Below are 14,238 nucleotides of genomic sequence, written 5' to 3'. Positions count from 1 at the left end.
GCATAACAAAACACAATGTAAAGTACTGGTTGTCAATAAGATTCTCAACACAAAGATGATAAAATCTTCTAATATCTCCCTGCAGTTAGCAGAAGACTAACTTTAGGGACAAATTGAGTGTTTCAAGAAAACACACAAGTTTGTAATTTTTCCCAACAGATATTTAAAAAAAAAAAACCCACAAAAAAAACCCCTATAACTCCTCAGGCCCAAGTCTACCAGAGGACGCGAGTGTTTACAAATTTTCTTATCCCAAACAACAGTTTCATATTCCACTGCCCAAGTTGTAGTGATACCATCCTTGCTAAAGCTTCAATCTACAAAACCTCATTTTGGGTCTTAGGTCATCCCTTTCTGAGGAGCTTCAGTCACAGTCAACAGGTTAAAAACAGATAAAAAAATACCTGAATGGCAAGTTACATGCTTTAAAAACTAGACTTCCCACTTTCTATTTTTAATATTGGGCAACTACAGAATTAGCACAGCAATATCTTACTCATAAACTGGCTTTTCAGGATTATTGTTCTTATGGTATTCACAAAGCGATTAATAGACACCCACATTGTCTTAGAACACTAAAGTTTAGCTCATTTGACAGTTTCCCAATTTATAGGAATTTTTCTTGTCTCATTTGACAATTTCACTTGTTACTTTCTTGTTTTTAAACAGGTTTTTACTTTTTGCCATATACTCCATCTCAGGAATTAGAAAACAAGTATCTAAATGGCAATCTACAGATATCAAGTACCCCTCAGAAGATGTTTCATGACTTTAGCTAACGGCAGTGGAATCTTGCAGTACATCCTGATATTGTGGTACGTCCACAGACTCACCCTGTTTAAAACACAGGGAGATGAGAAGGAAAAATCAGCCCTTGATAAGAAAGACAGCTTGTTACACCTTCAGAATGAGAACCCAGCTTCAGCATTCCAGCTGCCCTAACAACAGAATTAGCAGATGAACCAGAACCAGTTCTGTGTAGACAAAGTAGAAGAACAATGGGTGCTGCTGAAACTGCAATATTTCATTCCAGTTTGTAAAGGCTGTGTGGCTATTTATTGGAAAAGTCACATTCTGAGTTACAACAAACAGAACAAATGTTTTCCTTTCTTCCTTTTAAATGCAAAAATAATTCAGACTTCACATAAAACCACAATGCAACAAGCATAATGACCAGGTACATAGACTCAATACTCCTTGATTATCAAGGAGGAAGCATACCTGTGCCAAGCAGCGGGAAGCCCAACATGACTGTCCTCCTTTTGTAGGTTCCAACTCCACTTCCTTGACCCCTGGCTGCACCCAGCAGAAAACACAGATTTGCTGCTGCTTTGAAAGCACAGAACCACAGCAGGGTTTGAGCTGGGAGGGGCCTTAAACATCACCCATTTCCAAAGTCTCCACCATGCACATGCATGCCACCCACTAGATCAGGTTGCTCAGGGCCCCGTGCAACCTGGCCTTGAACATTCCCAGCAGTGGGGCACCCACAGTCTCTCTGGGCAGCCTGTGCCAGTGCCTCACCACCCACTGAGTAAAGACATTCTTCTTGATATCTACTCTAAACCTGCCTGCTTTCAGTGCTGTCTGTGCAGCAGGAGTGTGTGTGTTAGAACATCTGTTGTTATCAAAGGTTGAACCCACACATCTCTGGAGCACAGTATCACACAGTGCCTGCAAAAAAAGGGTAGAACTTCAGGGAAAATCCTTGAAGATTGCTTAAATCAGAAGATATTGCATAATCTTAGTGTATGAACCACTAACTCTTCAGAGCAACTTCTCAATTACCTTAACATCAATAATCAGTGTTCAATACACCTGATTGTATACATACCTTACAGGGTCACAGCACCAGAACATGGAAACACCTTACAGAGATCACAACTATGTCACACCTAACAATAACTGCTTGAAGATTAAAAAAAAAATATGCTTGGATAACAAATACTTGATCGTTATAGTTGCCATCCATACATTTGATTATTCTGTTTTCTTTGATGCCATGGTTAATTTAACCAGAGAGACTTAGCATGCATGTTCATAATGGACAGTAATTCCTCTTGGCCAAATTATTAACCCCCCCTAAACAAAGGCACCCTTGCCCTCAAAATTCTGGATATTAAGACTGAGGTTCAGGCACCTTTTAATATAGAAATTGGCACTGCAATTACTGTAATTGAAAAATCCTTTACTCTGCATCAATTCCATTGTTATTATGATCAATACCTGTTAAGAATCCATACATGCATTCAAGTATTTCTAATTTGCACAGTAAGGTCACAGGTAAAACCCATTTAGAAGTACCCTTGGTGAACTAAACTCTTTAAGAGTTGAGAAACTAACTACACTAACTAACTACTTCTACTAAGAGTTAGAATTCTAACTACAATTTTAGCTTGGTATATGTGAGCAATAGAGCTGTAAGAAATATTAAAGCCTCTTTAACTCTTTGACTCTTCAAAGTTGAGAAGTTGAACATTCAACTGGAAAACTACTACAAATGAGTATTTAAAGCTGTTCATCTCCTTCCACATATACCTACTTTAACAGAAAACTGAAGCATCAATATCACTCAGCACTACAGAACCCAAGTGCACTGCCAACCCACAGAAGACACACTGTAAGTGTATTTCAAAGTTAAAGAGCTATTCTGCGCAGTATATATCATGCATGGTGCAAAATGGTCACTAAGCCTATGTCTGACCAGCCCCATTGTCAGTAACATGCAGCTTTACTAAACTGAAATGCACAGAAATATCCTGTTCAGGGTGATACTGGAATTCAGCTACCAGTGCAAGAATGAGTCATGAAACATTCATTAAACCTGTGTCAGCAATAGTTACAGGACAGTGTAACACTACAGAGCAAATGAAAACACAGCCACTAAACAATGTGACAGAGATGGCACAAGTCAAAAGCCACTGAAATAACTCTCCCTCCCCTGCCACCACATGTAAGTTAAGTTTAAACTTCTGGCGCTCTTGTGTACTTGAAAGTGGGTATCCTATAGAGCTTAACAAAGAATCATCAAATCACAAAATCACCAAAATGGTTTGGGTGGGAAAGGACCTTAAAGATCATCTAGTTCCATCCCATCTGCCATGGGCAGGGACACCTTCCACTAGACCAGGCTGCTCAAAACCCCTTCCAATCTGGCCTTGAACACTTCCAGGTGTTATCCTGTGAGTGGTCCATCCATCAAATCCACGCCTCTCCAGTTTATCGACAAGGATGTTGTGCCAAATGCTTTGCAAAGTCCAGACAGATTACATCAGCTGTTCTTCCCTCACCCACCACTGCTGCAACCCCATCACTGAAGGCAACCAAATTTGTCAGGCCCTTTGCCATTAGTGACACCTTGTTGGCTGCCACCAATCACCACCTTATTTTCTATATAAAATATTGTGCCTGAGCACAATATCCAGGAGCATCTGCTCCATGATCCTGTAAGGCACAGAGGTGAAACTGAACAGTATGGAATTTCCTGGGTTCCTCCTTTTTTTCCCCCTCTTTTAACACTGGGAGTTATGTTTTCCCTTTTCCAGGCATTGGTAACTTCACCAGTCTGCCACAACTTTCCTAATAGGACAGATGGTGACAAAATTGTGATATTTAGGTAGTCGGGATTTGAATCTAGAAGCTTGGATTTGAAACAAATGGTTTATAATCAAGTTTTATAGAGCACAATTACAGTGATTAAACTAAACTGCTCATGTGTTGTGTTATTTTATGGCAATTTCTTTGGGCAGCTTGGCTGCTCCTCTAAACTCTTACCTCTACTTCTATTCACGTGTCTAGAAAGAGCTATCAACAACCCCTTGCATACCTAATTAAAGAATGTCTACAGACACATCCATCTTTAAAGAACAGCAACAAAGACATCAAAGACTAACTCAGCACTCAAGTGAAATTTGAGTATAAGTGACAAGAAGACCTTATTCAAACGCCTTAACCACAAGGTCTGCTTGCTTCTTTCTGTGCCTTCACCCCATACTCATTGATCTGGCAATTTTTGCTGTTTGTGAGCCTGGTCTTTGCAGAAGAGGTGATACAAGTGCTCCTTTACAAGTTGCTCACAGCACCCTCAATCCTGACAAATGGCAATATGATTCTCCTCCAGCTAAGGAGAGAAATCAGGGTGGCTTTCACTTCCTGCAGAGGTGAGACTTTACCAAACCAGCAAAACTCCCAAAGAGCCATATACATTCTGCTTTAAAAGCAGTACATAGGAAGGGCAGAAGTCTTCAGCACCGGGTCTCAGATGAGTCATGGAATAAACATCTCCCCAAGGCAATGCTCCTGCCAATCAGTTGATCCACAGCAACTGCAGCACACAGGGGCATTCACAGATTCTCAGCCTGCTACAGATTCCACTGAGTGCTCAGGACTCACTTCTGCAGCCAAGGATGAAGGCAGCAGGTGCCAGGTCATGGAAGATGAGGCGAGGGGGCACAGAAAGGACAAAGCAGTATTCTGGTGTGAGGTTAGGTAGTAGGAAATCTAGAGTGGCACAAGATTGGGGCCTTATTTTTAAGTAATAAATGGCAATTTTTCATGGCAATGAAATACGGCAATAATTTCCTCATAAGCATTTACTGATTTATATAAAGATGGGAAACCACTGGTACAGTTTCCGATCCTGAGAACTCTTTTCAATACACTCTACTGTTCAGTTTGGCACGACTGCCTGTTTAAAATGAGGACATTTGAAGTGTTAAAGACATAGCTTCAGAAAGTGACCCTTAGCTACAGATTACAAATTGGACAGAGAATCTTTTCCAATCCCAATTGAAATATCGATTCCCAGCATCTCAGGTGTTCTCCCATTGTATAACAGCAGCAATATATTAAACACATACATCTCCCCACCTCAGGCTTGATGGTTCAAAATACATTCTAAAAAATGTAAGCCCAGTTACTCAATTTTATACTCCATATCAGATACCTAAAAGCCAGGCATTAGGGGCACCTAAATTACATACTGGAACCAAATTCCACAGTATAAGTAAGCTCCCATTACACAGAGAGAAAAAAAAAAAAAGCTTGCAAGTTCTTTTCAATCAAGTTCACAACCACAACTAGAGACAAATCACATGCTTGGTTTCAACAAAAACATTAGCAGGAGGCAGATGCTGACTGGACTGATAGTTTCCATTCATTTATTTAACAGTCATACAACATTAGTCATTTGGTTCTTATCCTCCCCTCAATGGCATTGTTTTAAGGCTCATCAGCAATTCTACTTCTGTATCACTAGCCATATTTTGTAACTGAAGTCTGTAATTCCACATAAACTTTTTGGGTTTGGTTTCATGGACGGGGGCGGAGAGTATGTCGTTTTTCAGGTTGGTTTGGGGGGTTTTTGCAGGGAGGGGGATTGTGGTTTAGGTTTTTTGGGGCTTTTTTTGGCGGTGGTAGCTTTTGGTTGTTTTTTTTAAGCACCGATTGATTCCAAGGTCCACCTGGTTCATTAATAAACACACAAAAACAATTGACCTTAGCAACACTGTTTTAAACCCAAGAAGTGCAAACAGCACAACCTAAAAGTTTTCCTAATAACAGACTACTAAAACTTAAAATTTTCAGGATCTGCAAAGCTTTTATTCAACAGTTCTACAACTACAGGGTTTACCTCATTCCTCACCTTCCCCCAGCTGAATCACATTTGGGAAAGCAGCCAGTACAATTCTCACCCAAACCTACAGTTTGATAAAGGAGCCACTTTGTGAGGGGTTTATCAACCAATCACTCAGCATCCTGGACTCCATAATCACACATTTCCCAGTTCACTGAGAGATGCTACTGGCATTAATAAAAGACATAAAATGTCTTTTATTACAGAAATTGCCCTGCTGCTGCAGTTCCCATCTTACCTGCTGCTTCCTGGTGCCTCCTGTCTTTCAGCATTCCCAAGGAGAGAATAAATAAGCTATAGGTCATCCTATGCATTCTTACTGTTTTACAGGGCTAGTCCAGGACAAACCTAGAAATCTGGAGTATCTAAGTGGGGCAAATAGAATATACTCCATTTAGTGAATTTATCTCTGCAATTTCTGTCCACACCCCAGAGTACAACTGTTGATGGCAGAAGGGGAAATGCTGACACACACATAACACACTTTCATAGAACAGATGAGTCCTACACAGTTATTCTGGTTTTGATTTCCAATTGCAAAAGAAAGATAACCCAGAAGCTCTTCAAGCCTTGATTTCTTCAGTTGCCTCAAAAAGGAGGTGTTTTCCTGAACAATTCCATTCCAGCTTTTCAGTCTCACAAAAAAATAATCTGAATTTTCTGTACTGATGCATATGGAATTTTTTTCCTAGATATATGTAGAATACAAAAGCAACAAAATTATTCATATGCAGGCTGCAGTAAAGAGACTTGCAGCTCAAACTCAAGGAACTTTCACCAGAGGCAACAGAGCACATCCTATTCCCACTAGCAATTCTCATTTAAATATCTTCTCAAGGCAGCTATTAACAAGAAAATCATGCCTGGGACATAGCTGCTCCCAGCTCTCCAGTTACTACTAGGGAAATCCAGTGCAACAGAAGGCAATAGATTTTTCCTCCCCACAAATTAGTTTCTATTTGGAAACTACTTATGCCTATTTGTGAAGCTCTGGAATGTAAAGTACTGTGGCAACACAAGTTCTTCACAAATTATTCCAGGCTCCCAGTGTCAGCACAAAGCCTCCAGTGGCTCAGGAAAAGGTACAATTGCAATTCCTGCAGTATCACCATTTGGTGAGTTTGATTACAGCAGTTGTGCAAGGATGCATCTCGATTGCTATCTGCCCTAAGCACAGAGCACTGCAGGCTGGAAACTGCTGTCTCCACTGGCCACGCAGAACATTCACAAAGCAGGTGGCAATAGTATCCTGTTTTACCATATTCATGGAGCCTCAGACTCCTGGCAAACAGCCAAAGCTCACAGACAAAGCCTGAGGGTTTCCCAGAGTCAAATAAAAATGGTCAGACTAGCTTTCAAATGAGCAGTAATGTGCTCTAGTCCGATATCAAGTCCACCAGAAAAATACAGCATTAGTTAAAGCAGAAACATAATCTAAATTAGGACATTAGTAATTAGGTCAAGCTAATACCAAAAACCATTATGCAAAACGTTGTGAAGGGGCCAGCAAGGCCTCCAGGGGCTGGGGAAGACACTTGAACAGCAGAAAGTTAGCTAACTGTAATTAGTGATTATGAACAAAAACTTTCTGCCAGATTGACCCATTTAAAATAAATAGAAGTTCTTTAAAAAGATATGCATAAATTTAATGCACGAAGACTGAATTTGACAGAATAGATTTTTAAAGAAGACAGAAAAAGACAGAAACACCAAAGGTAGCAAGAAGCTATTCCACATTCCAGCGACTAAACTGCAGAGCTTATTTCATCTGTGCAATGGATTAAAGCTTCTTCCTTAAGGCTCATAAAGAACTTGATGACTGCATGAAGACAGAAGCTATCAGTGCTTTAAGCTGCCAACTTATCTAGCAAAAAAAAAAGGTCAGAGCACTGAGCACCACATCAAGCGACAGACTGCTCAGAATGAGCACAGGTTCACCAGGAGGTGGTAAAGCAAATATACAGATACTGAATGAAACCACAGACAAAGCTCATTTTTATCTTTCATCAGACTTCAGTCTATAACATATGCCAAAAAAAAATCAGACTTGATGATTTTCAGAAGACTGGTACCTCTTACCAAACTTCAGCATCTGAATGTACACCTGACCAGCCACTGAGTACTGAACACTGTACCAAACCAACACTACTTCAAAAAGAATTCAGCAAACACTTCATCTTTGATTAGGCTCAACCTCCAATGTTCAGCCAATACAGCAACTTCAAAAGCCTTCTCTTCACTCACACTCATCTCCAAAAAGATTATTGGAGGAGTGAACCAAAGCATGCTGATTCAACATGCATTTGTAATTATCCATTTTTTGTATCACTCTGCAATGTTCAGCCTTTGTGGCAACCTTGACATGCCATCCACCTGCTTCCCTGATGCTTTTGACTAATTTCATTCTATTCCCTAATCCACAGATGCTTTTCCTGAGCCAGTCCATATGGCCCCTAGGTTTCTGTGCTCTCTGCACTGCTGGGTCAGGCCCACGGTCCATCCAGCTCAGGACTGACTGGCAGAAGCAGCACAAAACACTGTCCAGAAACAGCAAAGCAACTGCAATAGAAACCTGACTCCCTCTCCTCTGTTACCAGACACCACCTAGAAAAATCTGTCATTCAACTGATGTGTTCCCCTCTAAAGGCAGCTTCTAAGCCATGCTATGGACACATTTCGACCAGGCTTCCTTGTAGAACAAACTGCTAATTAAAAAAATTATCTAACAGATATTGCACAATTAAGACATGATATATGTAATATAGACGATACACACTTCAGCTTTGCTTTTTTGGCTTTATTTTATGTTTGTACAGAGTCTATTAATGTCAGTACAGGATGCCAACACTACTGGAAAACAAAGAGCATGTTCCCAGGCCTTCACAGACACTTGAAATCCCAGATTGGACACGAGGAGCTACAAAAGTCTGTCAACTTAGTGGAAGAGTAAGCAAAACTGAAAACTTTCCCATGCAGTCTTTAAAAATTTGTCCTCAATATTTTGTTGTCCTACACTGTGTTTTAAGTTGCAGTTACAGAAGTGAGTCAATACTACAACCGAAGTACAAACCAGCTCCTCTTCAGAGCCTAGACAATTTTCTTCTAAATTCTTGCATGCCTAATTAAAGACTGCCATTACCGCCTCTCTACATTCCATACCTTTCTCAGCCAACCACAAAATTTCCCTCAACTCCTGCACGTATTACATAGGGTGATGTATCCACTAACTACAAAGTCATGTCCAAGTTGCATCGACACCTGAAAAAACCCCAATACGCAGCACTTCAATAAGTAAAAACCATGCATGACCTCTAAGACAGCTGTTAATTTACTATGATATCTTATTTTCATAAACCCTTCAAGTCTGACCCAGCTAAAGCCACAAACTTACCTTATCATCTGTACTGTAAGTGGACAGAAGTGACTGAACTAGGATAACTGTAGCCAGAGGTATATTTACTGGGAAACTACTAAGGAGGACTGCATCTATTAAGAAATACACAATATTCAGTGATATTCTAGGAGCTACTTGGTTACTCTCACTTGTCATCAGCATTGATAAGTTTATGTAGAAAATAAAGTCTCTAAAAACATACAGTAATGTAATAAAAGGAATGCATTGTTATAAAGACATTTGCTGTGGATTTTTCTACTGCAATACATTTAATTCTATCAGCATTAGCTTTGGGGGTTTCTATAACATGATACATGCAAAGTAAGTCTGTGACAAGAGATAAGAAAAGGGGAATTCAGACTTCATAAAAACCATTACAAGTTACAGTGTTCTAGCTGCATTAGTGTGCCAAAACCATCCAAATTAGATTATCTGATGTATCAGCAGGAAAATATCTGTAAGATTTTTTTTAAGTTAGGTTGATTTTTTGTATGTGGTTTTAGTAAAGTCTGGCAGAAGTGAAAGGGCTGGCAAATTAAATTTACAAAGCAATTTTAGCCTCTGCTTCTCAGATCTCATTATTTTTCCTCCAAAGGTGATGAAAACCTGTGTTTCTTTCTCATTTGCACTTTGTCACTCTTGGTAAGGAAAAAAAAAGTCTTTGCAACACAGACTGAGGGGAAAAATTGAGCCAAACCAAGTATCAATCTATACTATATTCAATGAAACAATTAGAAGCACTAAAGCTTTTTAAAGCAAAACTGGTTTAGAGTTATTTTAAGTTAGTAACAGATTCCATTGTAAGTAACTTATTTTTCAATTCTATCATCTTCTTCAACCAGAAGAGTTTTTATTTTAATAAACTAAGGGGGGGCAAATATGAGGTAATGAATTTGTATGCAAAGGAAATTCAAGGGGTTATTTCTGCCCAAAGGCAATTAAAACTAAAATTCACAATGCATGAGGAATACATATCCATAGTTTAGCTTAGTCTGTCAAAAAAATAAGAAGTAACAGAACAGATTAATACTAGAACAAGAACTTGCTTTCACAGTTTTCTACAGAATAATCAGTGTCTTGAAAGTCTCTATTTCCCTCTTCACTTTTAAGAGGTGCTGAAATACACAAAGATACATTCAACTTGGGCTGGGAAACTGTGCTCTTGAGAAAACTGACCAAAACAAAGCAGATCAACTTGTATATTTCTAGGAGTAGAATTTCCAAAGACAACTAAACAAGACTAGTAGAGTTTTGATGATAGAAGTGAGCTCACTAAGCTCTGTGTTACACTGCTGGACAGAGAAAATGTCAGAGGTGGGTCTCCAAGATCTAACACTGCTGAAGTGAACAACTTATTTGCCTGAGTAATCAGAACTACAGAGGCTTAAATTTCTTTAGTAAGCAGCAGATCAATTTAGACCTGTAATAGCAGATCTGTGCACTTTAGATTTTTGACCTCCTGAGTCTTTCACATATAGAATGTGACCATCTCTTAAATACTTAAAGATGAGAAACATCAAGACAGCACTTTGGTCTTCTCCTGATAACCTCCATATGCTACAGCAAGTTGGAAGGACATAACTAAGAGCAACATGTTTTCTCATGAAAGTAAAATCAGGGCACTTAACATCCCTGTTAAAAAATAATCTCTGCCCAAAATCCTGAAGGTGGTTATGCCATAAAGAATAAATATGCTAAGCCACCTTTCCACCCAGATTTTCCCAGCCCTCCTTGTACTCTGATCTAAAGATGCCTCAACTTAGTGACTAAACAAACCCCAGATAGTGCAGGTGTCCTCTTTCCAAATAATAAGAAGCAGGCTAGCAGATCTCTGCTCCCAGCCCTGGTGACTGCAGCTGTGAGTCACCACACAGAATGAAACCAAACAGGAAGGGACACTCGGGGCTTAACCCCATCAGGCAACAGCAGATCAGGGTGTGATTGTCACACCCCCAGTTCAACCTGCACACACCAAAGCCATTGGGAAACAAACTACCAGAAAAGCCAGAGCTAAGTCACCTTTTCAGATAAAAGTTACAGATTTTCTGTATGTCACACAGAGAAAAACAAGTACATCACTGCTAACCAGTACTTGACACACCTTAAATTCAGGTCAGCATGATTTCAGAGGTATTAATTGACAAAATGGTCACAGGTAACAAACAGAGACAGAACTGTGATAGATGAATAAGAATTGCTTAGAAGGGAGACTTTATATCCCTCATATCCCAAAAAGCTACATTAAAAAGTCTGTTTCACAGCTTTTATTAAAAAAAAAAAAATCTAGAAAATAATGGCTTTCTGCAACAAAAACTACAAGTTTGTTGGCTGGTTTGATTTTTTCATGCATTTCAGTTTTAATAAAACCACTTAACCTTGAGACATCTTCTTCCAAAATATCTGGTTTGGCAGCTAGTTGATGTTTTTCTCAAACTCAGAGACATCCAGGGGCCAACAGTTTTTGCTACTGCTCCAAAATTTGGATTTTGTTCTAACATATCCAGGCAAAGAGTCCTTACTACCAAACTGTTGGTTGTGTCATGACACCCATCAGCTGATAAAATAACATGGGGAAAGAGCATGACCTTTAGCCTCCCACATGTGTGCTGAAATGGTCGAGGAATCTTCTCAGAGAGGTCAAGGATGCTGTTTCACTTGCAGAAAACGTGAGAACACAGTTTCAAAGATTTCCAATGCCAGAAACTCCCCCTTATCTATCTGGGAAATGAAGATACAGGAAAATGCAGTCCACAGTTCAAATTCTCCAGACCTCTTAAATCTAAAATCAAGGGTACTCTTAAATCACTCTGAAGTTTTTGCTCTTCTCTTGTCCCAAATGGAGCAGAACAGGAATCAAGGAGCTTTTACATTTTTAATTATTCTGCTGAACCTCTTTACACTGCTGCCATAAAATACATGTCCAGCACATCACTCAAAAGACCACACTAGAAACAAAGTAAAATTTAACATGCTCAGGAACAATTTCCCCACGCACAACTGCTCTAAATTCTAAATTCTTCTCCAGAATTTCCTTTTGAATGTCATGTCCATGCACGTGAGCACTGGGTTTAGCCCAGGACATTGTCAAGTGGACACCAAGTAACTTAAATCACTTCCTCATACTTTAAGCATCCATGAAACCACTGATCTGCACTTTATTTTTGTCACTACTGCCATTCCCCTGTATTGAGACTTTCATCCAAACAATCCAGGGCACTACACTGTTAATACAAAAATATTCCAAAATAAATATTTATCACAACCCAAGATAACACCAAGAAACATGAAACAGACACTGCCCACAAATACTTAGTGTTCATTAAAAGTTGCATGTAGCGAAGAATACTAATAACAAAATAAATGAAATGCAAGCAGCATAAAAAAACAGTATGACTTCTGCCTTAACTTTCCTTGATACTGAGCCTTATATTATTAAATGCTCTTACTTCCTGGTTTGTCAGAAACCACATTGTTTTAGAGCCAGAGCTGCTCACTCAAAGGAAGAAGGAGGGACGATAATTGTTTTTAGAGATGTTTTAAGGCCTCTGGTAATAACAGAATATCTTTGTAAACTTGAGAGTTTTTCTCCTAATGTTTGACATCCTGCATCAAGGAAACATTATTAACTAGTCCAATCACTTTAAATTACACAATTTAAAGGACCTGGCCCAAAAAGTTCAATGGTATATATTAGGTTTCAACAAGGAAAAGTTGTATGCTCAATGTTTACTGAGATCTGTTATGAAACATATAAATATAGCCCCAAAGCATTCAAAAAATAGCAGCTGAGTCCCTAATTCATTAATTTAAAAAAAGGACACTGAAACAATATTCTACTCTTTCCAAAAAGCAGACTATTTAAAATATCTTTGAATTTACTGTTTTCTGACACCCTCACCCCCTGCACACAGAACATGAAAGTTCTACCTATTTCCAAAGCCAACGGGAAGCAAGAAGGAATCCAAACATCTTTGAAAAACCGCTTTGATTTAAAACTGTACGTGTGCTCTGAAGACAGTTTGAGTTACTAAATTAACATTTAACTTTCTTGTTAAGTACACCTGCTAAATGTTTAAACTTAACAATATGCTTCTCAGTTCTAAATAAAGCAACAATTTCAGTGAGGAAAACAAAGGAGGAGGATGCTTCCAGTTGTTTCAAGTATAAGAGTGTATACAAAGAAGCTCATATGCTTTTTTCTCAGCTTCTGTGATAAGTAAAAAAAAACATGGTTGAAATCCAGCATGGTGAAAGTGTAAATACATAAAAAATTATTGGGAGAAAAATAGCATCAAAAAACCTGCAGATTCTTCTGCACACCTATGCTGTTCTTTCCCCTCATCCAGGCAATCGACTTACCAGGTTAAACACAGTGTCAACTATGTCTCTGTTGGACACTTCACCAACTTCCACCAGTCCTGTCAGCACAGCGAATTTCATCTTGATGCCTCGGATGGGGACTCCTGGATTCAAAGGCTGCAGCACACTTCCCCCTTCAGAAGCATTTCCTTCTTTTCCCGCTCCTCCTCCATCATCACCTGTTGGCTGAACAACTTGTCTGCCTTCACTCGCCATGGCCACTTCACCGCAGGCTACGGCTTCCAGCGCCAGCTCCACACGCTCGCCACTCCGGGAAGACCTGGTCAGCCGGGAAGGTGAGCGGCGGCCCTCTGCTTCCTTCCCTTGGGCTCCGGCTCCCGAGGAAAGCGGCGTCCGGCGGGGGAGGGTGTCAGGCGGGCGGGAAGGACGCGCCCTCGGAATCGCGGCTCTCCCCTCGGCAGGAGGCGTCTGTCACAGCGCTGCCCTCGGGCAGGTATTCGCAGCCCTGAAGGACAACCCGAGGTGTGTTTCAGCCCGAGCTCCGTCAGGCGCTGCCCACAGCCCGCACGTCCCGGCCCCTGCCCCGCGCCCGGCGGGAGCCGCCCCGGGAGCGCTCACGCCTCTCCCCGCGGAAATGCTCCCGGATCCGCCGCGTTCCGAGCCCCCACCTCAAGGGTTTAATCTGCTCTTTTTTTGCTTTTTTTTTCCTTTTTTTTTTTTTTTCTTTTTTTAGCCTAGAAGGAACACGCTCTTCCTTCCCGCCCGGCTGCTGCCCGCGGCAGCCCCGGCTCCGCTGGGGCAGGGCCGGGGCAGGTGCAGCGCCCCGCCAAGTTCGTACTCACCGCGGGCTGCGGAGGGGGCGCGGGCTGCCCGACGCGCGGCTCCGGGG

At 40.6% G+C, this 14,238-nt stretch overlaps 1 protein-coding gene across 4 annotated transcripts in view; it reads right to left on the bottom strand.

The window, feature by feature from the left end:
• Positions 1-14,238, bottom strand: part of LRBA (LPS responsive beige-like anchor protein) — a 367,896-nt gene extending 353,658 nt beyond the window's left edge. For 2 of the 4 annotated variants that reach the window (XM_015624025.2, XM_015624024.2), the window contains exon 1: positions 13,389-13,604. In XM_015624025.2, the coding sequence (XP_015479511.1) occupies positions 13,389-13,604 (216 nt within the window). Of the gene's footprint in view, positions 1-13,388; positions 13,982-14,191 lie in introns of those variants that run through there. The other 2 variants (XM_033513748.1, XM_015624023.2) reach the window with 2 other exon arrangements.

Source organism: Parus major, chromosome 4, assembly GCF_001522545.3.
Source record: "Parus major isolate Abel chromosome 4, Parus_major1.1, whole genome shotgun sequence".
NCBI lineage: Eukaryota > Metazoa > Chordata > Aves > Passeriformes > Paridae > Parus > Parus major.
Note: the sequence above shows the minus strand (reverse complement) of the source record. Positions and strands in the feature narration are given on the sequence as shown.